At 39.0% G+C, this 27,069-nt stretch overlaps 1 protein-coding gene across 1 annotated transcript in view; it reads left to right on the plus strand.

The window, feature by feature from the left end:
- The window catches only part of LOC124621510 (retinol dehydrogenase 13-like), a 66,185-nt gene extending 40,535 nt beyond the window's left edge, over positions 1–25,650 (plus strand). The window contains exons 2-7 of the mRNA XM_047147146.1: positions 2,795–2,960; positions 3,097–3,205; positions 13,802–13,947; positions 14,064–14,232; positions 17,677–17,884; positions 25,459–25,650. Coding sequence (XP_047003102.1) covers positions 2,795–2,960; positions 3,097–3,205; positions 13,802–13,947; positions 14,064–14,232; positions 17,677–17,884; positions 25,459–25,558 — 898 coding nt within the window. The 3' untranslated portion in view covers positions 25,559–25,650. The remainder of the gene's footprint in view (positions 1–2,794; positions 2,961–3,096; positions 3,206–13,801; positions 13,948–14,063; positions 14,233–17,676; positions 17,885–25,458) is intronic.
- Positions 25,651–27,069: the final 1,419 nt, after the last annotated feature.

Genomic DNA, 27,069 nt, shown 5'->3' on the forward strand with positions numbered 1-27,069 from the left:
TTCGCTCATTTTTTAAACTCATTATTATCATAAGGTGTTCTGCCTATTGATAGGCATATGTTGCCAAGCATATAATTACTATGCTGGAATTAACAATGGTGAAAGGTTAGCTTAAGTACAGAAGGATCATTATAATAGACTATTGTTGGTTCATATCCATTTCCATGTCGTCATGTCGTCTGCCACTCTGACAAGGGCCCCATTACATTGTTTGCAGATGACACTGTAATTTACCGTCTAGTAAAATCATCAGACAATCAATTGCAATTACATAATGATCTAGAGAGAATTTCTGTATGGTGCAAAAAGTGGCAATAGGCACTAATCATAGAAAAGTGCGAGGTCATCCACATGGATACTAGAAGAAATCTGATAAATTTTGGGTGTACGATAAATCACACAAATCTAAGGTCTGTCAATTCGACTAAATACCTAGGAATTACAATTACGAGCAATTTAAATTGTATAGACCACATAGATAATATTGTGAGGAAGGTGAAACAATAATTGCGCTTTGTTGGCAGAACATTCAGAAGATGGGACAAACCCACTAAAGAGACAGCCTACATTACACTTGTCCATCCTCTGCTGGAATATTGCTGCGCAGTACACACTGAACTCACATTCGGGAGGACAACGGTTCAATCCCGCGTCCGGCCATCCTGATTTAGGTTTTCCGTGATTTCCTTAAATCGCTCCAGGCAAATGCCGGGATGGTACCTTTCAAAGGGCACGGCCGACTTCCTTCCCCATCCTTCCCTAATCCGATGAGACCGATGACCTCGCTGTCTGGTCTCCTTCCCCAAAACAGCCCAACCCCTCATATATCACATCCCATCACATCGCTGCACAGTATCGGATCCTTACCAGGTAGGATTGACGGAGGACACCGAAAAAGTGCAAAGAAGGGCAGCTCGTTCCATGTTATCGCACAATAGGAGTGAGAGTGTCACTGATATGATATACACGAGTTGGGGTGGCAGTCACTGAAACAAAGGTGATTTTCTTTGCGGCAAGATCTATTTAGGAAATTTCAATCACCAACTTTCTCTTTCTAATGCGAAAATATTTTGTTGACACCCAGCTACATAGGGAGCAATGATCATCATAATAAAATAAGAGAAATCAAAGCTCAAACGGAAAGATTTAGGTGTTCCTTTTTCCCACGCTCCATTTGAGAGTGGAGTGGTAGAGATGTAGTATGAAAATGGTTCGATGAACCCTCTGCCAGACACTTAAGTGTGAATTACAGAGTAACCATATAGATGTAGATGTAGACTATGATGTTTCCAAAAACCTGATGGATGAGTGCCAAATAGTTAATTCATTTTTCAGTTTTTAGGTAACTGGTACTGCACTAAGTGTTTGAATGCTTATGATGTTAATGGGAAAAAAACTTCGAACTTTAATTTGAGGAACAGGTGGTTGTTACTTTCTTTTTGTGAAACGGGTTTATTAGAGCTTACTTGAAAATGGATGAAAATATTCGTGTCTTAAGAGAATGTTTCAAAATACTTATTATAGTGCAGAGCACTTCACTGATGTCATGTAAGATCACTTGAATTATAATATCATCTTACCCTCCCACAACAGATCTTATAATATTACTGTTATTATAAATTAGTATAAAACTTTTAAATCACATCTGCTGGTGGCAAAGTGTCTGACATGGTAAACTGGTGCATAGAAGATTTTTACTTGCTTAATAATGAATTTGTGTTCTGCCATCCAGCATCAGATTCCCATCAGACCAATGAGACTGTTGACCGACTGTATTGTTTAGAGGCCAGTGACCAATCTCAAAATTATGCAGTTCGCATAATTACATTGCCCGGTTATTGATAGAAAAGATTGGTAAAAGAGTTCTCAGGAATGCTGAAATAAAAGTTTGATAAAGTAAATGCTGATTGAACACTAGTAGCGTTCAACTGTGGCCACAAAACAATTCAACAGCAACTCTCCTTTGCTGCAGCTTGAAAAAGTTCTAAAATGCAACATAGTAAATTGAGATGTGGCATTAGTGGAAGAGGAAAGTAGGTTTCTTGATTCAAACATGACTCTTATCCTTAAATTAACATCATTATTTAACAAAAGGTTACAGATATGAGATCAACACTTACATTTTATGAGACAGCAATCAAAACAAATGGGGGGGGGGGGGGGGCACAACTTCCGCTTTTATAGTCAAAACAAATTATGGCGACTGCCTTACAACTTGCTTTGCAGAGCATTTTTTATCAAGTTTCAATATATAAACATTTCTTTATATGAACAGTAAAAAATACAGTTTTTATATTAAATTATAACCTTTTCTCCTTAATTTTTGGATTTATTTACACAGAAAAAATTTATTCTTAATGTCTTTTACCATTAATTAAATGTTTGAGACATGTTTTATTAATTATTCAGAAAGAAACATTTCAATCTGCCCAAAATTCATGAGTTTTTAATTGTTTGAGCTGTGACAAATTTTACTTCTCAGCTGTGTTTTAATTTGAATTGATGGCAGAATTCATGACATCATTTCTGCATGGATTGGTTAAACTATGTGATGCGGAAAAATGGGTGTCTGTTGCAGTATCCAAAATGCAATATTGCATGACACTCAATGTTAGCTTCATGAACACTTCAAAAATCAGGCTGTATAATTAATTTTAAGATAAATGAGTAACACAGAAACAGTTGTTTGTGTTTTAACTGTATGAACTAGGCCTATATGAATAATGTGTGTTAGTTGACTGCATAGTACTGCTGATATACCCTCAAAAAATTATAAGTTATTATTATGTTACAGAGAGTATACTGGAGGTCCTATATATGAAAATAAAACACGTGCTGATGGCAAGGTAGTAATAATTACCGGTGCTAATACAGGAATTGGAAAGGAGACAGCTCGAGAACTTGCACTCCGAGGAGCCACTGTTGTCATGGCATGTCGTGACATTCAAAAGTGTGAAAAGGTAATGTCATAAGTCCTGACATTGTATTAGTCTTATTATATATTAGTCATAATATGTACAAGTTAAACTTGAAGTACTTATAGAAGTATTTTTAAAAATGTCTGAACAAATTTCATTTGTTGTATGTCTGTTACAGTCAAGACACGAAATTGTTCTGGAAAGCAAGAATAAATATGTATATTGCAGAACATGTGACTTGGCATCGTTAACATCTATTCGAAAATTCTGTGAAAGATTTAAAAATGGTGAGCTAAACCAACTCCATAAAATAAATGATTTATTGCTTAATATAACATGACAGTTGTAGTTTCATACATTTAATAAGCACTCTTGATTTGATAAAATATGCTAATCCCAGAAATTTTCCTCGTGAAATTTACATGTTCGTTAATTGTATCACTTTCAGCTGCAGTAGCATTAGGCATGCAGAGGAGTACCATAGGGCATTTAAAGCATTTGATTTGATTTATTTATTCATAAAGGGATCATTTCACAATGATATAGATTTATGAGCATAATACAATGAAAATGAATGGCTCAAAATATTCATACACGTAGAATGTATAAATATGTTTTTATGAGTATAGGACAGGTGGTCAGCAGTGGCCTTGTTGAAGGAACCACCCTGGCACGTGTCTGAAATAATTTAGAAAAGCATGGAAAACCTAAATCAGGATGGCCGGAGAGAGGAAATTCCACCCCGCTGAATATGTTCTGTGATTTACACTGTGTCGCTGCACATGCTAAGGACACCTGCTGGTGACTGTTGAACAGCAAATATGCTGCTATACCCCTTGCACTCCCTCCAGGCTGTTCAGAAAACGTTCTCCAGCCCTGTGAAATGTTATTTATTCATCTCGTTACATATTGTTGTTGTGGTCTACAGTCCTGAGACTGGTTTGATGCAGCTCTCCATGCTACTCTATCCTGTGCAAACTCCTTCATCTCCCAATACCTACTGCAACCTACATCCTTGTGAATCTGCTTAGTGTATTCATGTCTTGGTCTCCCTCTATGATTTTTACCCTCCACGCTGCCCTCCAATGCTAAATTTGTGATCCCTTGATGCCTCAGAACATGTCCTACCAACCGGTCCCTTCTTCTAGTCAAGTTGGGCCACAAACTTCTCTTCTCCCCAATCCTATTCAATACCTCCTCATTAGGTACGTGATCTACCTACCTAATCTTCAACATTGCTCTGTAGCACCACATTTCGAAAGCTTCTATTCTCTTCTTGTCCAAACTATTTATTGTCCATGTTTCACTTCCATACATGGCTATGCTCCATACAAATACTTTCAGAAATGACTTCCTGACACTTAAATCTATACTCGGTGTTAACAAATTTCTCTTTTTCAGAAACGCTTTCCTTGCCATTGCCAGTCTACATTTTATATCCTCTCTACTTCGACCATCATCAGTTATTTTGCTCCCCAAATAGCTAAACTCCTTTACTACTTTAAGTGTCTCATTTCCTAATCTAATTCCCTCAGCATCACCCGACTTAATTCGACTACATTCCATTATTCTCGTTTTGCTTTTGTTGATGTTCATCTTATATCCTCCTTTCAAGACACTGTCCATTCCGTTCCACTGCTCTTCCAAGTCCTTTGCTGTCTCTGACAGAATTATAATGTCATCGGCGGACCTCAAAGTTTTTATTTCTTCTCCCTGGATTTTAATACCTACGCTAAATTTTTCTTTTGTTTCCTCTACTGCTTGCTCAATATACAGATTGAATAACATCGGGGAGAGGCTACAACCCTGTCTCACTTCATTCCCAACCACTGCTTCCCTTTCATGTCCCTCGACTCTTATAACTGCCATATGATTTCTGTACAAATTGTAAATAGCCTTTCGCTCCCTGTATTTTACCCCTGCCACCTTTAGAATTTGAAAGAGAGTATTCCAGTCAACATTGTCAAAAGCTTTCTCTAAGTCTACAAACACTAGAAACGTAGGTTTGCCTTTCCTTAATCTTTCCTCTAAGATAAGTCGTAAGGTCAGTATTGCCTCACGTGTTCCAACATTTCTACGGAATCCAAACTGATCTTCCCCGAGGTCGGCTTCTACCAGTTTTTCCATTCGTCTGTAAATAATTCTCGTTAGTATTTTGCAGCTGTGGCTTATTAAACTGATAGTTCGGTAATTTTCACATCTGTCAACACCTGCTTTTTTTGGGATTGGAATTATTATATTCTTCTTGAAGCCTGAGAGTATTTCGCCTGTCTCATACATCTTGCTCACCAGATGGTAGAGTTTTGTCAGGACTTGCTCTCGCAAGGCTGTCAGTAGTTCTAATGTAATGTTGTCTACTCCCGGGGCCTTGTTTCGACTCAGGTCTGTCAGTGCTCTGTCAAACTCATCACGCAGTATCGTATCTCCCATTTCCTCTTCCATTTGCATAATATTGTCATCAAGTTCATCACCCTTGTATAGACCCTCTATATACTCCTTCCACCTTTCTGCTTTCCCCTCTTTGCTTAGAACTGGGTTTCCATCTGATCTCTTGATATTCATACAAGTGGCTCTCTTTTCTCCAAAGGTCTCTTTAATTTTCCTGTAGGCTGTATCTATCTTACCCCTAGTGAGATAAGCCTCTACATCCTTACATTTTTCCTCTAGCCGTGCCTGCTTAACCATTTTGCACTTCCTGTCGATCTCATTTTTGAGACGTTTGTATTCCTTTTTGCCTGCTTCATTTACTGCATTTTTATATTTTCTCCTTTCATAAATTAAATTCAATATTTCTTCTGTTACCCATGGATTTCTACTAGCCCTCGTCTTTTTACCAACTTGATCCTCTGCTGCCTTCACTACTTCATCCCTCAGAGCTACCCATTCGTCTTCTACTGTATTTCTTTCCCCAATTCCTGTCAATTGTTCCCTTTTGCTCTCCCTGAAACTCTGTACAACCTCTGGTTCTTTCAGTTTATCCAGGTCCCATCTCCTTAAATTCCCACCTTTTTGCAGTTTCTTCAGTTTTAATCTACAGTTCATAACCAATAGATTGTGGTCAGAGTCCACATCTGCCCCTGGAAATGTCCTACAATTTAAAACCTGCTTCCTGAATCTCTGTCTTACCATTATATAATCTATCTGATCCCGTTTAGTATCTCCAGGAGTCTTCCATGTATACAACCTTCTTTTATGATTCGTGAACCAAGTGTTAGCTATGATTAAGATTTGCACTGTGCAAAATTCTACCAGACGGCTTCCTCTTTCATTTCTTAGCCCCAATCCATATTCACCTACTATGTTTCCTTCTCTCCCATTTCCTACTGTCGAATTCCAGTCACCCATGACTATTAAATTTTCGTCTCCCTTCACTACCTGAATAATTTCTTTTATCTCATCATACATTTCTTCAGTTTCTTCGCCATCTGCAGAGCTAGTTGGCATATAAACTTGTACTACTGTAGTAGGCTTGGGCTTCGTGTCTATCTCTAATTATTCTCCATTTATTTTCTCATGACTCTTGCTATGTTTCACTGTTCAGTCATCTTACTGAACAAAGTGCCACAATGGTTCAGACACTGAAGTTAGGTTGAAATCTCTTTTGAGCCAAGTTCATGTATGTTTTCCATTCTTGCTCTAAATCACATTTATTGGATGTCCGGAAGGTTCCTTTAAAAAGAGCCACAGCCAATTACTCCCCACAGCTTGGTCAGTCCAAGCTGTCTCCAGTGAATTTCTACCTGTAATGACATTGTTGTTAACAAGGAATTCTAATATTCCTTCCATTAGCTTGTCATTTTCTGCTGCCAGTGAAACAGTTGCATCTGTATCAAATTCATTATGCAATGAAAGATTTGATGTGCTCTTTTCCACAGATATTTGTAATTCAGTCCCTTGGTTCCTCTGAACATCAGTGTAAGAATTTTATTAATATTTATAAAAGCACATTGGAAAATGAAGTTTAAATTTTCATGGCTAAAAGTGCTTATTTCTCCAAAGTGGAACCAAATACCTTCTCTAAACCACTATGATATGCAAACTCTTGCACTTGTTCCATTGTATCATACTCTTAGGCTTCTGTCAACTGCACAGAATCCCAGATAGTGTTTCACATACCACCACATGAAATCAGCACACAGTTCAGTAGGTCAAATTTTCAAACTTGATGACTCACAAATACTTTCTCAGCTAATTTGTATCAACAGATGCAAACTGCAGAACACATTCTGTCAGCTTCATGCCACACTCAGTAGCACCAATCCAATAAATGTGAAATCTTTATTAGTTGCGATGGTATATGTTGTGAAGTAATTTATGTTAAGTGACAACTTATATAAACTGAAGGGCAAAGGAAATGAAAGGGAAAGAACTAATGATATCAGCAACATTGATACTCTACGTAGAATCAGTGGTGACGAGTGAAATTGTTAGCAAGCTCCCCGGCTGGCCCACACTTCCACCTAGCGTCACCTGTCCACAGCCCCTGACCATGTCTTCTATGATGGAGGTCAAACGTAAATGTGCATCCACACTGAAGGTTGTTTATTCATTGCGCACTGAGGCAAATCAAATATACGAATATGCGATGTCTGTTTGTTTGGACATGTCCAAAAGAACAGACGCCATACGTGATCTGCAGGGTGCCAAGATATACTGCACATTTGCAATAAACTCTATGTCTGGGTGGTAAAGAGGTTAACACAACTGCCTAGTAAGCAGGAGATCCCTGGTTTGAGTCTGAGTCCGGCATACATTTTGACTCGTCACCACTGATTCCACATAAAGTGCTGATGCAGCTGATGTCATTAGTTCCTTTCATTTCTCCCTCCCCTCCACCTTCAATTTACATAATATGTGTCACAGGTGTGGGTTACATGTGGTGTTTGTTCTTTCAGACATGTTCAAATGAATAGAAACCAAGCATTCACGTGACATCTTGATAACTTTGTTCATACTACATTTTTAAGTAGTTGACGTATATGTGTTTTGTTATATGGGTAATGAATTATTGGGCCAGTGGCTTCCGTAACTGATAGGACTGCTCTTGCTCTCTATATTCATAAATTACACCACAGAGAGGGTGAGCAGCAATCTGCTGCTGTTTGCTGATGACCCAATGATGTACAAGAAGGTGTCGTCGTTGAGTGACTGTAGGATGATGTAAGATAACTGAGACAAAATTCTTGTTGGTTGGTGGATGACAGCTTGCTGTAAATGTAGAAAAATGTAAGTTAATGCAGATGATTAAGAAAAACAGTCCCATAATGTTCGAATACAGAATTAGTGGTGCACTGCTTAACATGGTCATAATGATTAAATCTCTAGATGCAACATTGTGAAACAGTATGAAAGTGAGTGTGCATATGATGACAGGAGTAGGGTAGGTAAATGGTTGACTTTGGTGTATTGGGAAAATTTTAGGAAAAAGTGGTTTGTGAAGAAGACTTTGTATGGAGCACTAGTGTGACCCATTCTTGAATACTGCTCCATTGTTTGCCATCTCAACAAGGTCAGATTGAAAGAAGACACTGAAACAATTCAAACGCAGTCTACTAGATTTGTTACCAATCGAGTCGATCAACATGTGTGTATAATGGAAGTGCTTTGTGAAGTCAAATAGGAATTCCTGGAGGAAAGATGACATTTTTCCTGAAACACTATTGAGGAAATGTAGGGAACCGGTATTTCAGGTTGACTGTCAGTCAATTCTACTACTGCCAACATCCATTTCATAGAAGGACCACAAAGATAAAGTAAGAGAAATAAGGGCTTGTACAGAGGCTTAGTCGTTTTTCCCTCACTCTATTTGCAAGTGGAACAGGGAGAAAATGAAGAGTAGTGCCATCACTGTACAGTGGCTTGTGGAGTATCTATGTAGATTTAGAGGTAAATGAGGAAACAGGACCAATGAAGCCTGCCAGAGAAAGATGCGGTCAACAGTCTGCAGGATATGTGGATAGTGAATGCCTAGTGTACAAGCAGTTCATATGAGAAAACTTTGTGGTCTGCCTCTTCGGAGCAAATGACTCAAACAGATTTCTATTCTGGTCTCTTTCCATTTAACTAATGTACCATCTAAAAGTAGGCTGCCCCAGCTTGTGATCTCCTTGTTGAACTGCACAGCACTCCCTGCTCCATAGAGCATTGTCACTGGTTGTGAACAGACAAATGTGCCGGCGACACTTAGCACGACAGGTGGTACTGCGAGCCTTTTGATCTGCCTGACACTCTGTACATGATCAACATCCAAATACTCTTTAGCTGCTATGACATGTGTCATATTACTTTAAGAAAATAGAAAGTTAAGGAAATAAATAAAAAACAACTATTTTAAGAGAAATTTAATTGTTTATTGAGCTTCTGAAATTTTAAATTTTCTGTTCAAAACAAGCAGAAATATCTGGCAGCAAAGTGTTTGCAGCCTTATTACAGAGAATGTTCTTCATTATTGTGTCCTGAAGAAGAGATCGTTCCTTGATTTTTATTCTTTTCATTGCTGAGAAAAGCTACTCACAACGATTTGTAGATCCAAACATACGTATCATCTGTGCAGCTTGGGACATGTTCTTTGCTGATGATTGATACCACCTTGACAAATACAGTGTGTTGTAATATCTGTCTTTCAGAAAATTTGAATTTTCCGAGTCTTTAACTTCTAACTGCAGTGATGATGGCAGCTCATCAAGTGGAAGTGAGAAAAGTGTGCTGAACAATTTCATTTCCACTTCAAAAGTAGTAAGCTCTTGGTATCTTGTTTCAAAAGACGTGATGACTTTTTTTTATCTTGGCTTGGTAAATGCTGAAACTGTTACTTTCAGATAGTTTTGAAGCAGCCAGAGAATTGAAGAATGTTTAAATTCCATTACTCATTTGCTTCTCATGCAAACATAACTTTTTTGATCGTGCATTTCAAGTTATCAGCAGCTGTTCAGCCTCAACAACAAATTTAAATTGTTGAGATACAAAGTAATATATCAGCTGGGAACACTAGGTCTGATATCCATATTAATCTTTCAAGCAGTGCATTTCTTCCCCATTATGTCAAAAAAGAGAGTTATTTTCTCATGAATGGGAAAGAAAACATCAAGGATTTTTTCCCGACTAAGCCAACAATTTGTGTGTGGAAGGTATGTCGCCACACTCCGCTTCCATATCTTTCAGGAATCCTTTGAAATGGCAGTGGTTTGCTCCATGCCGCCACACAAAATTCACTTATTTGACCAGGACTTGTATTACAGCATCTAGTTTCACTATTTTAGCACACAGTGCATCTTGAGAATGAAAAATGAACCGTAAAAACATCAATCTGAAATTCACTTTTGGTTTTATTTTTTAAATGCGAAGCAAAATCTTTATGACGTCCAATCATTTGTTCTACACTACCTGTGGTTACAGAGTGGAACTTATCCCACAGCAAATGCATCTTGTCCACTTATTGACAAACAACTTCAAAAATATCAGATCCTGTGGCATTATAATCAAGCAGTACCTAATCCGAGACTTCCTGGGTTACTAGTAGCTCCATATCGACACACATGCACAAATATTGAAAGCTGAGCTTCAGATATATCTGTGCTTTTGTCAAGTGTGTGCAAAGGTACAACAAAGATAATGAGACATTGTCCTCCCTTCAACTGCCTGCAGCTCCCTTGGAAACAAACATTCTGTAATTTCTGCCATACATGAAATTATGAGAGGTCCCACTGAAAGGATCTTGCCACTCATCGCTATGAAATGAGTGACTTTGTAATTTTCTTGAACTGCTACTTCACTTGCATTTTCTTCACTGTCAATCACCTGAAAAGTATTAACACACTACAATAAATGAACTATGCTGTATATTTTTTTCTGTATTAAGAATTCTTTTGCTAACTTATGTCTCTTGTTATGTTGTTCTTAAGCCTGCTAATGTGGAAAAAAAAACTTATCACCATTGTTTCAAATTGTTATTTATACAAATCTTTTGCTGTGGATGAGGCACGGGTCTGCCACTTCCAGGCAAAAATTAAATGTCAATAAAAGCATTGGGTGGCAGTCACTGGCCCAGCACAATATTTTGAAATACACTCCTGGAAATTGAAATAAGAACACCGTGAATTCATTGTCCCAGGAAGGGGAAACTTTATTGACACATTCCTGGGGTCAGATACATCACATGATCACACTGACAGACCCACAGGCACATAGACACAGGCAACAGAGCATGCACAAGGTCGGCACTAGTACAGTGTATATCCACCTTTCGCAGCAATGCAGGCTGCTATTCTCCCATGGAGACGATCGTAGAGATGCTGGATGTAGTCCTGTGGAACGGCTTGCCATGCCATTTCCACCTGGCGCCTCAGTTGGACCAGCGTTCGTGCTGGACGTGCAGACCGAGTGAGACGACGCTTCATCCAGTCCCAAACATGCTCAATGGAGGACAGATCCTGAGATCTTGCTGGCCAGGGTAGTTGACTTACACCTTCTAGAGCACGTTGGGTGGCACGGGATACATGCGGACGTGCATTGTCCTGTTGGAACAGCAAGTTCCCTTGCCGGTCTAGGAATGGTAGAACGATGGGTTCGATGACGGTTTGGATGTACCGTGCACTATTCAGTGTCCCCTCGACGATCACCAGTGGTGTACGGCCAGTGTAGCAGATCGCTCCCCACACCATGATGCCGGGTGTTGGCCCTGTGTGCCTCGGTCGTATGCAGTCCTGATTGTGGCACTCACCTGCACGGCGCCAAACACGCATACGACCATCATTGGCACCAAGGCAGAAGCGACTCTCATCGCTGAAGACGACACGTCTCCATTGGTCCCTCCATTCACGCCTGTCGCGACACCACTGGAGGCGGGCTGCACGATGTTGGGGCGTGAGCGGAAGACGGCCTAACGGTGTGCGGGACCGTAGCCCAGCTTCATGGAGACGGTTGCGAATGGTCCTCGCAGATACCCCAGGAGCAACAGTGTCCCTAATTTGCTGGGAAGTGGCGGTGCGGTCCCCTACGGCACTGCGTAGGATCCTACGGTCTTGGCGTGCATCCGTGCGTCGCTGCGGTCCGGTCCCAGGTCGACGGGCACGTGCACCTTCCGCCGACCACTGGCGACAACATCGATGTACTGTGGAGACCTCACGCCCCACTTGTTGAGCAATTCGGCGGTACGTCCACCCGGCCTCCCGCATGCCCACTATACGCCCTCGCTCAAAGTCCGTCAACTGCACATACGGTTCACGTCCACGCTGTCGCGGCATGCTACCAGTGTTAAAGACTGCGATGGAGCTCCGTATGCCACGGCAAACTGGCTGACACTGACGGCGGCGGTGCACAAATGCTGCGCAGCTAGCGCCATTCGACGGCCAACACCGCGGTTCCTGGTGTGTCCGCTGTGCCGTGCGTGTGATCATTGCTTGTACAGCCCTCTCGCAGTGTCCGGAGCAAGTATGGTGGGTCTGACACACCGGTGTCAATGTGTTCTTTTTTCCATTTCCAGGAGTGTATTTTGAAGTGGATTTCATCCAGAAGACGCCTTTTTGAGACACATGAGGGATCCTTCTCATTAATCACTTTAAAAATAAGTGACAAATAGAGTGGGAGTTTTCTAAGAATGAACTGTATTAAAAAAGAGAGCAATTTCGACAAATGCCGAGTCTTTTGCTACCAGGCTGTAAAACGTTTTATTTGCTCTCATATTGTGCTCTATCTAAATTTTAATACAATAATCTGATCTTCAAACTTTTTGATGGTTTCATTTTAATGTGTTCAGCTTTTGATGCAGTATAAAACCATTAAATACTGAAGAACTATTTCCCCCCCACCCCACGCCCCCACCCCCCACCCACTCCCCCACTCTATGAGATAATTTTATTGTTTCAGATTTTTCTGAGAAACATAAGTAAGCCTTTTTTTGTTTGCATTTTGTTTATAAATTCACACTTTTTCCCCCTTTCATATGCTGATTTACTTAAGGGTTCCTTGTTGAGGTTGGGTGGGAGATAACTGTGTTTCCTCCACATAGCCAAGTAGAATTCAGAGGAAAAATGAATTGTCAGCAGTGTATATTAACCGGCAATCCGCATCTTATGTAGTCTACTTGATGGAAAGACTGCACCGTAGGGTGGGAGGATCAGAATTTAAAATAACATAATTTTTTGGCCAGAAAATTATGTTTCAGATCACCAGTCAGCTCTGTGTTCATTTGAAACTTGTTAGTTTTCTGAAGTCTTGTGAGAAAAACTCAAGATTCTCAGACTGTCTCATTACTGTAGTGATATGCCTGTAAGAAGGCAGATGGTAACATGATCCACAACAGCAAGGACCAGTTTACCACGTGATGCTCCAGCAGTAGCATCATTCTGCTATGGATAGCTGTAGTGTGAACATTAGGGTACAAATAGAAAATTTAGTGCTGATTTTTGTGTTAGTTCAGGTATGGTGAAGCTCATAGCCACTATAGCATTTATTGTAGCCATAATAAAGTAAACTTATTAAGTATTACATTAACAGGCAACAGCAATAGATTTTTGACCATGTAAAGTTTTCATGGAAGAGTCAGAAACATAAACAGTAACAGTGGCTTAATTTGGCACTTAACCCAGTGTTGCCAGTTATCAGGATAAGCAACAGCTGTAGCATGGCACAATATTGCAAAGTATTCTGTCTCTGCCTGCACAGAATACATAATGCAGCTGCCTTCTTAATTGCACACCATTGTAGGTGTGGTTTATTGAGATACAATGGAACTGTCATCATTCATCTGCTTCAAGTTTCATAATTCATTACCAAACCAGTTACTACTGATAAAAGTTTGCTTTCTGTTGTAGCAAATACAGTCTATTTACATATAATAATATTTAGATATATATTGAATTGTTTATTTTGTTTCATATATTCAGAGCACAAACGACTTGATATACTAATCAACAATGCTGGAGTAATGAGATGTCCTCTTTCAAGAACTAAAGATGGAATTGAAACACAGCTTGGAGTGAATCACATGGGTCATTTTTTATTGACTAACTTGTTGCTAGATATAATCAAGGCAAGTTCACCTGTAAATTACACTCACTAATCTGTGACATTATCACGATTCTAGTTTCCATAATAGTGTGATAATATTGTGTGTAAATTATTGCAGCAACGGAAATTTGTTGGCAGGCTTCTGCACCAAGCAGGATAATTAATATATCAAGTATAGCACACAAACGAGGAAAAATAAACATAGAAGATCTAAACAGTGAGAAACAGTATGATCCTGGAGAGGCTTACAATCAGAGCAAGCTGGCAAATGTGCTTTTTACAAAGGAACTCGCAAAGAGACTGGAAGGTAAGTCTGTATTTCTGAACTGCAGTTTGACATAAACAATCATGGAAATTGATGCTAAATGTTTAGGAAGTGGCTCTAAAACCCTACTGCTAAGACACAGCCAGCCAGCTGCTGTGTTAATAATCTCTGCAACTGAGTGGAGAAATTTAGGGGCCCCATAATAGCCTAGGCACGTACTATTCACAGGAAGCAGCTGCTTTGGTAGTGCAGTATGTATGTGAGCATAATTTTTTTTAAGAACAGAGAACTACTCCTTAGGTTCATCTGTTATATGCTGTTTTCAGATAAATCATCTACATTAATTACTATAGGAAACCTTTAACATTGTAAAATAAAAATAAAGATTATATGTTAATGTGGTATTAATTAACTGCAAGAGCATCTGAGAATCAATCTCACATGTAATATCAGTAATGCCCACATGGTACTATACACAGAAAGATGGCTGAACACCGAAATGAATAGCAATGAAATCTTAGAATATATGTCACAAGGCTAGTTAGACAACAATAGTGCTGGCATATTCACTGCAAAGAATTGGATCATACCTAGTGTGTTTATTACACATACCAAATCAAAAATAATTAGGCAATATGGCAGTGCTGGTGTTATTCTGATGATGATGATGATGATGATGCACTGCAGCGACCACAGCCATTACTAAACACATCAGATGAATTCACAATTGCGAATAATGACTACCATAAGCTGCAGAGTGGAGTGACGACAATGAAAATTTGTGCAGGACCGGGCCTTGAACCTGGATTTCCCACTTATCACGAGTGGTTGCCTTACCATTTGGCTATCCGTACACGACTCAAGGCCACACCCAAACTTCCATATGCCATCAACCATATGTCTACAATCTGTACTCACACATCCACTACGTGTATTCTCGTAGATATCAGACATTGTGCTTCAAAGTCGCATACCCGGTATTGGCAAATAAATACAATATTGCAGTTCCGGTGTTATTCTGATGATGATGATGCACTGTGGTGACCACAGCCATTACTAAACACATCAGATGAATTCTCAATTGCAGATAATGACTACCATCAGCAGTAGAATGGAATGATGGCAATGAAAATTTGTGCCAGACCAGTATGGAAGTTTGGGTCTGGCCGTGAGTCATGCACTGTTAGCCAAATGGGCTGGAGGAAAACCATTATCTTCCTTCCACAAATGAAGTAGTGTGTGGGTATTATGGACGTTATCTTAAGTCGAAACTGCAGAAATTCAACTTATTTACCTTCCAGGTGCCAATTTTTAATGTTGTGTTCATGATTTTGTAGTGGTAGTTCTGAAAGAACTGTGTAGCTCAGGTGCGGAACGAGGTTTCTGTGTGTTGGAGTTCGACAAAAACAAGTGTGCTATGGCTGTTCAACGGATGTTCAGAACCAAGTACGGTAAGAAGCCACCAACAAAAAAGACCATTTACCACTGGCACATCAAATTCATTACAACGGGTTGCTTGCGCCTGGCAAAGAGAAGCGGACATCCCAGTGTGAGTGAAGTGAATGTGGAGTGCATACGAGAGACATTCATAAGGAGTCCAAAGAAATCGGTGCGTCGTGCATCCTGTGAACTCGAAATGGCTCCAGTGACAGTGTGGAAAGTCTTGCGACAGAAGCTGTCATCGTGAACTTCAATGGTACTTGAACACGGAGCTGTGCATTGATGGATCGACCATGCTACAGAAGGGGACAGTTGTTTCATGGAATGGCCTCCCCAATCATCAGATCTCACTCTGCGTGACTTTTTTCTGTAGGGACACATTAAAGATCTGGTGTATGTACTGGCCCTGGTTCGCATATTGAATGTCTGTAAAAAAAACTTTCAGAGTTTCTCTTCAAAATGCAATATGTATGTCATCTTTACAATGTTTAGTTCTTGTGCAGTAAATAATTGAAAGTGTTCCCAGACTGTATGTACACCCTGTATATACAAAGAGTTTGACAAGAGTGGGACTACCTCAACAAAGGGCTATATTTGATATATTTCACTGAAGTGCCAAAGAAACTGGTAAAGGATGCATATTCAAGTGCAGAGATATGTTAACAGGCAGAGTACGGTGCTGCAGTCTGCAACGCTTATATAGGACGTTAAGTGTATGGCACAGTTGTTAGATCGGCTGCTGCTGCTACAGTGCCAGGTTATCGAGATATAAGTGAGTTTGAACTTGGTGTTGTAGGTGACGCACAAGCGATGGGACATAGCATCTCCAAGGTAGCGATGAATTGGGGGTTTTCCCATACGACCATTTCACAAGTGTACTGTGAATATCAGAAATCCAGTAAAATATCAAATCTCTGACATTGCTGTGGCCGGAAAAAGATCCCGCAAGAATGGGGCCAATGATGACTGAAGAGAATCATTCAACATGACCAGAAGTGCAACCTTTCCACAAATTGCTGCAGATTTCAATGCTGTCCATCAACAAGTGTCAGTGTGTAAACCACTCAAAGAAACATCATCGATATGGGCTTTCGGAGCTGAAGGCCCACTCATGTACCCTTGATGACTGCACAACATAAAGCTTTATGCCTTGCTTGGGCCCTTCCACACTGACATTGGACTGTTTATGACTGGAAACATGTTGCCTGGGTGGACGAGTATCAAGCAGATGGACATGTGCAGGTATGGAGACAACCTCATGATTCCATGGACCCTGCATGTCGGCAGGTTACTACTGTTCAAGCTGGTGGAGGTTCTGCAATGGTGTGTGGTGTTTGCAGTTGGAGTGATATGGGACTTACGATACGTCTAGATATGACTGTGACAGGTGACACATATGTTAGCATCCTGTCTGATCACCTGCATCCATTCATATCCATTGTGCATGCCAATGGACTTGAGCAATTCCAGCGGGACAGTTCGACACCCCACACATCCAGAATTGCTGCAGAGTGTCTCCAGGAACACTCTTCTGAGCTGAAACACTTGTGCTGGTCACCAAACTCTCCAGGTATGAACATTATTGAGTATATCTGGGATGCCTTGCAATGTGCTATTCAGAAAAGCCTCTCGTACTCTTACAGATTTATGGACAGTCCTGCAGGATTCATGGTGTCAATTCCATCCAGCACTACTTCAGACATTAGTCAAGTCCATGCCACGTCATGTTGTGGCACTTCTATGTGCTCGCAGGGGCCCTACACAATATTATTAGGCAGGTGTACCAGTTTTTTTGGCCCTTCAATGTAAACCTTCCGATAGCACAGTTGAAAATAGAAATGAAATTATATAGTCTATGGTATCCACAGCTCATTTGTAATCGATGGATATAAAGCACACAGTTGGAAACAGTTTCGAAATCATATAAATACTTAATTGCAATCTGTAGACTTCCTTAACATCTATGAAGATACATAAAGTAAATGTGTTAGGGAGATATGCACTTCTTGTTAGAGAACACTTATATATGTCTAATTGATATTACAGGCACAGGTGTGACGGTAAATGCTGTGCACCCTGGAATTGTTGATACAGAAATAACTCGGCATATGAGCTTCTATAATAGCTCCATCTCAGCTGTTTTTTTGAAACCGTTTGTGAAATTGTTTATTAAAAGTCCAAGGAAAGGGGCACAAACGACAATTTATGTTGCATTGGATGAGTCTCTACAGAATGTTTCAGGAAAATATTTTAGGTAAGTAACATGCAGAATACTGGCTAATGAGAATAAGTTCTTTATTTCCATATTGTTGTGGTTACTCTTTCATGAAGGAAAATGAAATCTTTATCCATTTTTATTGCTAATAAACACAAATATTATTCTTTGATGTGAAAGAGATTGCATACCTTAAGAGTCCAGAATTTGTTGCTACAACAAGCAGGCAATTTTTTTTCCCCATGAAGGCAGGGCAAAAAGTCCCTAATTATTAAATGTGAAAAAGAAGAGTAGTTTAGTACACAACACTAAGTGATCCATCTGCGAAGAAGAAGAAGAAGAAGAAGATCACTTAGGACCCTTCTTCTTCTTTGCAGATGGATCACTTAGGACCACACGTAATCAACATTAGTTGGCCTTCCTTTTCGCCCAGTATTCCTTCCTAAGCAACAAATGGGCTAGCTTTCGTTGAGTAGACCACATATGTTGGTTAGTTTCTCCCTCTTCTACCTGAAAACCCCAAGTGTTTGTAATTTTTCTGATTTCATTTCTGTCATATAGATTTGGAGACCCTAATTCTCTCAGTTCTTTTTCCATCTGTTTGCACCAGTTTGGGCTTGTAGTTTTGTTCTTTAAAAATATATGGATTTTGGGGGTGATCTGTTTGAGTCCATTCTTTCTAAATTCCCCATGAATTGGATTCTTCTCATGCGCATTGTGTCTGTTATTTTGGAGATATTTTTATATATTTCTGCATTGGGTTTTGGATAATGCACACCACCTTTACTTCTTAGTCCTAGGATTTTCCTCATTATTTTACGTTCTTTCACTTCTAATTCCCCTTTTAGTGTTCTTTGTTAAAGATATACTGTCTCAGATGCGTAGAGAGCTTTGGGTTTAATTACTGTTGTGTAGTGTCATATTTTGCAGTTCCACGACAGACTCATTTGGTTGTAAACTTTTTTTGTTAACTGAAACGCCGTCTCCATTTTCTGGACTCTTGATTTGACAGATTTCTTTTCATTACAATTTTCTGCAATCCATTCACCTAAATATTGAAATTCTTTTACTTGAGAGATGTAGTTATTACCAATTTTGTGATCAGAAGGTCCATCTTTGATGTCAGTCACAAATTTTGTTTTTTTCCAATGAAATTTGTAATCCTATTTTTGCTGCCTGCTCTTGTAATAATTCTAGCTGTTTCTGTGCATCGGTAATGTCTTGGGTGATCTGTACTATGTAACGAGTAAATGCTAAACAGTCTAATTCTATCCCCTTATGTTTTGGCCCCAGTCTGTGTGCTGATGCACCTGTTTTTCTCCATTCTCAAACAACTTTTTCAAGAGTTCAATTGAAGAGCACTGGGGACAGTCCATCCCCTTGTCGTACTCCTGTGTCTATTTCAAAATCTGTGCTCAATTCTCCCATAAATTTTACTTTGGATTTGGTCTCTGTGAGTGTTTCTTTTATGATGCTTGTCGTCTTTTGATCTAGTCCAAATTCTGCTAACACTTCAAAAAGGGATTCTTGGTCTAGTCTGTCATACGCTTTTTTAAAGTGGACAAATGTGATGACATAACTTTTGTTTGAAGTACTATGCAAATATTTCATCGAGTTTTTCAAGTTAAGGATTTGTTCTACACATGATCGACCTTTTCTGAATCCACCTTGGTATTTGCCTAGTTTTGAATCCAGCTGAGGTTCTGCTCAGTTTAGCAGGGCTTTAGACAGAATTTTGTATGTTATTGACAATAAAGAGATTCCACGATAGTTGTTGGGGTCTGTTTTACTTCCTTTTTTGTACAGAGGATGTATGATTGCTGTCTTCCAATCTGTGGGGATTTTTTCAGTTTTCCAGATTTCATGTATAATTTCTTTGAGTTTTGCAATGAGATTTTCTCCTCCATTTTTCCATAACTCTGCGATGATTGGTCTTCTCCTGATGCTTTGTTATTTTTCAGTGACTGAATTATCTCTCTAATCTCCTGTAAACTTGGTGGCTTTGAGTCTGGGTTTCGTTGTGTATGACGGAACTCAAAATTTTCTGTGGGCTTTCCACAATTCAGTAATTTAGAAAAGTATTTTGCAAGAATTTCACAGTTTTCAGTATTGCTATAGACAATTTCCCCATGTTCATTTTTGAATTGGAGTGATGGAAGAGAGTACTTTGTTAATTTTTGTTTGAATACTCTGTAGAAAGCCATTTTTCATATATTAGAGAAAAGTATTTACAGACAAAATGTACAAAATTGTGTTTACAAAAAGAAAGTGGCCTAAAAGGACGATAAAAAAGAAAACATTTTTATGACAAGAAGATTGATGACACTGTACTTTCTGGTATTTGTGGTAGTAATAGACTCCAGTTTGTAGGTCAAGCTTATTTTGCTGCATGATTGTTCCATGTTCATAGCAAACCTGCTGAGAAGTTTATGGCATATTTCTTACAAGGGCCTTGAAAAATTTATTTAGAGCATTCACAAAAATGGAAGGAATATTGGAGATCAACTTCATGTTGATGATTAGGTCATTAGACGTGGAACACAAGCCAACATTCGAAAAGACAGGGAAGGAGTATGCTTGCTCATTTTAAAACAACCATTATGACATTCATCTTAATTAGTGTAAGAAAACCACAAAATATCTGAATGCGAGTAGACGGGTTGAGATTTGTACATTGCTTGACCAAAATGCATGTCAAGTGACTAAACCATCTTAGCCAACAAGTAAACTGAGTTTTGTTTAAATGTTGCCATGTAAAAGCCTATGTGATAACATGAATCAGAACATTCCAGAATGCTGAATGCCATTTGTTGTTGTGGTTTCCAATGTGAAAACTGCGTCAGTGCAGCTCTCCAAACAAGTTGATTTGTTGCAAGCCTCTTCATCTCTGTATAACTACTGCAACCTACATCCATTTTAATGTAGTGGCTGTATTCATTTTGAAGTCTCCCTCTACAATTTTTACACTCAGCACTTCCTTCTGTTACCAAATTGACAATTCCAGGATGTATCCTGTCAATCAATCCCTTCTTTTAGTCAAACTATGCCATAAATTCCTTTTTCCCCCAGTTCAGTATATTACCTTTCATTAGATCTATCCATTTAATTTTCATCGTTCTTCTGCAGCATCACATTTCAAAAGTTTATATTCTCTTCTTGTCTGAACAGCTTATTGTCCATACTTCAATTCTGTTCAAGGCCACACTCCAGACAAAAATCTTCAGAAAAGAGTTCCTTACACTTAAATGTATATTGGAGGTTAACAAATACTCCTTTTTCAAAAATGCTTTTCATGCTGTAGCCAGTTTGCATTTTATATACTCTTTGGTTTGGTCATACACAGCTTTTTGGCCATCCAAATAGCAAAACTCATCTACTGCTTTTAGTGTATTGTTTCCTAATCTAATTCACCAAGATCACAAAATTTAACTAGATTGTAGTCCATAACCCTTATTTACTTTTGTTGATATTTATCTTACAATCCCTTTCCAACTGCTCTTCAAGTCCTTTGCCATATCTGACAGAATTACAGTGTTATTTGGAAACCTCAGAAGTTTTATTTCTTGTGCTTGAACTTTAATTCACTGTCAAAATTTCTCCTTGGTTTTCTATACTCCTTGCTCAGTGTACAGATTGAATAACATTGGGGATATGCTACAACCCTGCCTCAACTAGTTCTTCCCTTTCGTGTCTTTTGGCTCTACAGTCTGGTTTTTGTACAATCTGTAAATGACCTTTCATTCCGTGAATTTTATCACTGCCACCTTCATAATTTCAAAGAGTACATTCCATTCAACTTTGTCAAAATCTTTCTCTACATTTACGAATTCTAGAAGTACGAGGTGCATTCAAGTTCTAAGGCCTCCGATTTTTTTTCTAATTAACTACTCACCTGAAATCGATGAAACTGGCGTTACTTCTCAACGTAATCGCCCTGCAGACGTACACATTTTTCACAACGCTGACGCCATGATTCCATGGCAGCAGTGAAGGCTTCTTTAGGAGTCTGTTTTGACCACCGGAAAATCGCTGAGGCAATAGCAGCACGGCTGGTGAATGTGCGGTCACGGAGAGTGTCTTTCATTGTTGGAAAAAGCCAAAAGTCACTAGGAGCCAGGTCAGGTGAGTATGGAGCATGAGGAATCACTTCAAAGTTGTTATCACGAAGGAACTCTTGTGTAACGTTAGCTCGATGTCCGGGTGCGTTGTCTTTGTGAAACAGCACACGCACAGCCCTTCCCGGACGTTTTTGTTGCAGTGCAGGAAGGAATTGGTTCTTCAAAACATTTTCGTCGGATGCACCTGTTACCGTAGTGGCCTTTGGAATGCAATGGGTAAGGATTACGCCCTTGCTGTCCCAGAACATGGACACCATCATTTTTTCAGCACTGGCGGGTACCCAAAATTTTTTTGGTGGCGGTGAATCTGTGTGCTTCCATTGAGCTGACTGGCACTTTGTTTCTGGATTGAAAAATGGCATCCACGTCTCATTCATTGTCACAACTGACGAAAAGAAAGTCCCATTCATGCTGTCGTTGCGGGTCAACATTGCTTGGCAACATGCCACACGGGCAGCCATGTGGTCGTCCGTCAGCATTCGTGGCAGCCACCTGGATGACACTTTTCGCATTTTCAGGTCGTCATGCAGGATTGTGTGCACAGAACCCACAGAAATGCCAACTCTGGAGGCGATCTGTTCAACAGTCATTCGGCGATTCCCCAAAACAATTCTCTCCACTTTCTCGATCATGTCGTCAGACCAGCTTGTGCGAGCCTGAGGTTGTTTCGGTTTGTTGTCACACGATGTTCTGCCTTCATTAAACTGTCGCACCCATGAACGCACTTTTTACACATCCATAACTCCATCACCACATGTCTCCTTCAACTGTCGATGAATTTCAATTGGTTTCACACAACGCAAATTCAGAAAACGAATGATTGCACGCTGTTCAAGCAAGGAAAACGTCGCCATTTTAAGTATTTAAAACAATTCTCATTCTCGCCGCTGGCGGTAAAATTCCATCTGCCGTACAGTGCTGCCATCTCTGCGACGTATTGACAATGAACGCGGCCTCATTTTAAAACAATGCGCATGTTTCTATCTCTTTCCAGACCGGAGAAAAAAAATCGGAGGCCTTAGAACTTGAATGCACCTCGTATAGGCTTGCCTATCCTCAGCCTACCTTCTAAGACAAGTCATGAGGTCACTATTATCTTGATTATTATTACATTCTTTGGAACCCAATTCCGCAAGCTCGGCTTCTACCAGTTTTTCCATTCTCCTACAAACAATTAGTACATTCTTCCAGTTCTGTTCATTCACCACATGACACATTTTGCAATTAAAAGCATCTAGATCTCCAATTAAATTTCCTTATGTATTACACCATTTCAGCTACTGCCATCACCATATATCAAGTAACTTTGAACTTCCAAAGTAAGATTCATTGTCAATATTAAAACCAATGCCTAATCAGGGCATCAACTAACTGAAATGATGTAATAAACAAAGAAATTTATTTATCAATCCAGATGGTTTTAGTCACAAAATATTCACAGTGACTGTGGACTTACACAGGAAGTTTATTCCCTTTGTCGGTAACATGAAACAGTTTGATGAATTCATACCTCTCCAGTCACTGTGGCAGTTTGAAGTGGCTTGTATCCATATCACTGCAGAGCATTGAATTTTTAGTGCTCGACATTGTCCCTTGATGAAATAACAAGAAATTTTTGTGGCCTACAGATCTTGGTAACCCATATTTTAAATTTGTTCTCATCCTCAAGGAGGATGACTGTAAATATAAATGGTGCCCTTCTTTATTCCAGCTGATGATAAGTAGTCTGGTCACAAAGAGATGTACAAGGGCTACCTGATGCCGTATTGGGATTATTTGCTAAATTTTAGCCCACTCATATTCCGTATCTGAAGTCTAATACAGAACTACGTATGTCACCAATTTGACGTTACTTTTCTGCCTTATAGTGTTGTATCAATTAGTGTATTAATTATACATCTTGTGATGAGTGATGAAGCAGTTTCTGACCGGTACCAGATATTTTTTCCACACCTTGAAGTGAAGCTAGGAATATAATTCAACAGTGTTGCTCAATGTTGTGAGCAGGAGAACTAAAATAAAGAGTTGCTCCACACTCTCCCTGAATTGATGAGATGAACAGTGACGTGCACAGGAGTGAGCTTCAGTTGTGTGTGAGTAATTCAGAGTTTTCACAAAGATAATACTGGGAAGAGGTAAATTTTGGTTCAAATTTTTCAATTTGCTGGTGATTGGAAATGGCCCTTCCCCTTGTCTAAATTACTTTAAAATGCTCATTTTGTTTGTGTGCATAGAAGCACCATAATTTTTTGTGGGAACTCTTGGTACAAGGAGAGGTCCCCAGGGGTGGGATCAATGTTTTGAAACCACGTATGTGGTTGTGTGGGTTAGATTCCCACCCTACAGCCATTTACCTTGGTGGGCACTAATTTGCGAGTAATAAAAAATTATTTTCCTGTGATACATTGTATGACTAAACATGCAATAACTAGGTTGTTAAAGGTAAACTTTCACTGCCAGAAATGTCACAGTTAATAAAATTTTGTGGGTTATTATTCCATGGTCAAATGGATTACACCTTAAAACTCAATGTTTTGTCCCTATCTGTAGAGGACATTTTCAATGGTAACAATAGCTTCTTTGAATGTCTGGTTATTAGACATGCAGTACATACAGCTTGTATAGTAGCCAGTAGATGGTACTGTCAGTGGAGCATAAATTGGTATTTAGTGCAAGTGTAGTGCCAGCACTGAGTGGCATAAGTGCAGCTTGTTAGCCCCACATTACTCCTCCCCCCTTAGCAGCATATGTACTAGGAGTCAGTAGACGGAACTTGCTTTCTCAACTCCCTTCACCTTGCTCAGAAGTCGCTCGCCTCCTTGTGAGCAGGCTATAGCGTCATGGTCAACTGATCTCTCTATATTTGTAGGGACATTATTTTAATATCTACAGAGAGAGTGAGTAATCTGTTTTCTGGTTCTAAAGGTCAACTATGCACATACATAATTGTTACATCATTCTAGTGCTTACACAGTTCTTACTTTTTTGTTGTGGGTTTTCAGTCCACTCTTGTTTTTAATACCCCCACATCCTTGCCCCAACCCTATTTCTTTAAATGATTACAAATCTTACAGAATTTTTGCAGGTGTTAAAGACTTAATCATAGGCCTAATATGGCTTAGACCGTGCTAACATCTTTATCAATATTCTGTTCTTGTGCAAGGACAACCATATCTTGCTTTACTGGCTTTTTCTGCATACTCTGTGGACTTCTATTTAAGAATGATACTGCTTTTATATCATGTAAATAATTAAAAGCTTTAGAATTTGTTCAAAAATTATACGCACTGCTGAAGTGTCTTAAGGATATTTTACTGTCATTAATTTGCTGCTGTAGTGTTCATTCAATGTTGTTATATGTGTAAGACCTCACAGTAAATTGAAATTCTTTGCTGTTCTTGTTTTGCATACATCAAGTTGCTTACAAAATGTATTGAATAGCAACAATCATTTAAAATTCAGATATGAGTTGTAACTCACAAATATTTGTTTCAGTAACTGTAAGGAAGAAGATGTTGGACCTCAAGGGAAAGAGGATGTAACAGCCAAATGGCTGTGGCTAGTTAGTGAGAAGTGGACAAAACTAAACATTTGACACATCAGAGATATATCTTTAGTGTCAGATTTTAAACTGTGTATTCATGAAAGCTTTTATCATATGTAAATAAAGGCAATATAATATTTTGTGCTTATTTCTTCATTATTTGAAATACCTTCTGAAATTATTATTCAAATAATATGTGATAAAATTTTGTATTCAGGAACGTCGTAAATGGCAAAATTGATCCATGGAAGACAGATGGTTGTTGGAGGAGAAAATTATGGCAGCACATTTAGAAAAAAAAAATGATATCACTATAATCTTCACAAAGAGTGTATTGTGTCATGTCTTCAGTAAAATGTATTAGGTTTTGGCATTCCAGGAGTCACAGCTTCTCTACATCTGGTAGGAAATACTTACAGAAGGCTTAGTTTTTAGACATTTGGATTTTTCTTAAGGATAAATGGAAAACATGAAATTGGTGGAAGCAGGGAAAGGTGGAGGGGGAGTGTGTTCTAACCATGCAAGGAACATTGTTCCACAAGGTTGTCTCTAGTGAAATGTTTCTGTTTGTTTCTGTCAGCCATATTGTGAATTAAGACCCCAGAAGGTAAATATAGACCCATCCAACTTTCTTTATGTTAATTTGAAATGTACATACTTATAATGTAAATAATGTGATAGTGCAGTGCATTAAATTTCAAATATAAAATGTTTGAGGATTTTGCATATTACCACATTGCTCTTTATAATAGACTAGAATAATTAGTATGTAAAAGTACATCGTATTTAGCTCTTTTAATATTATTTTAGTCAAACATACTGTTTTGATAAATAATGACCAGATAAAGAAAAACAGGAAATTTTTACAAAGAAATAAGAACAATGCAGATTATATAAAAACTGTTACCTTTTTTCCCACTTTTGGCTATTTCAGCTTTGTTATATTTCATTCATTCTTATTTGCTTCATGGTAAGGACAATGTTTCATTTATAAATGTATAATAAATAAGAAACTCTGATTTTGTTTAGGCCTCCAATGATACTTTGTCTCTTCACCTCTTTTCAAGCTTATTACTTGCTTACTTCCATTCAGTTTGATTACAATAAATGGTATGGAAAGCTGGGCTTTGAACAGTAGTTTAGTAACTAAACACAGAATATTTTAGAATTATGAGGGTAGTAAATAACAGGGTCAGTACATACCTTAAAGAGGCAGAATTTCAAGTACTTGCTTATAGAAACACTCAAAAGCAGAAAAAGAACTATACCAAGTTTTCTGAACTTGTAGGTTTGTTACTCATGGAAGAAGAGGAATAGTTTTGAAAAGAGTAGCAAGTCACTCAGACACCAGGATGCAAGGGATGTACTTGCTGTGAGAATGTGAATTTTCTTGTTGATACCACTGAATTAAATATATTTAGTCTACTCAACAAACAGTGGCAGGATAAAACATATCTAAAAGATATGGAAATGCGCAAGCTTTCAGAGCCAGTGGCTCATTCTCCTGGCAGAACAGTTGAAGGTGCAGGAAGAGGGATGAAGGAAAAGAGCTGATGAGGTTT

This window comes from Schistocerca americana, chromosome 1 (assembly GCF_021461395.2).
Source record: "Schistocerca americana isolate TAMUIC-IGC-003095 chromosome 1, iqSchAmer2.1, whole genome shotgun sequence".
Classification (NCBI taxonomy): Eukaryota; Metazoa; Arthropoda; class Insecta; order Orthoptera; family Acrididae; genus Schistocerca; species Schistocerca americana.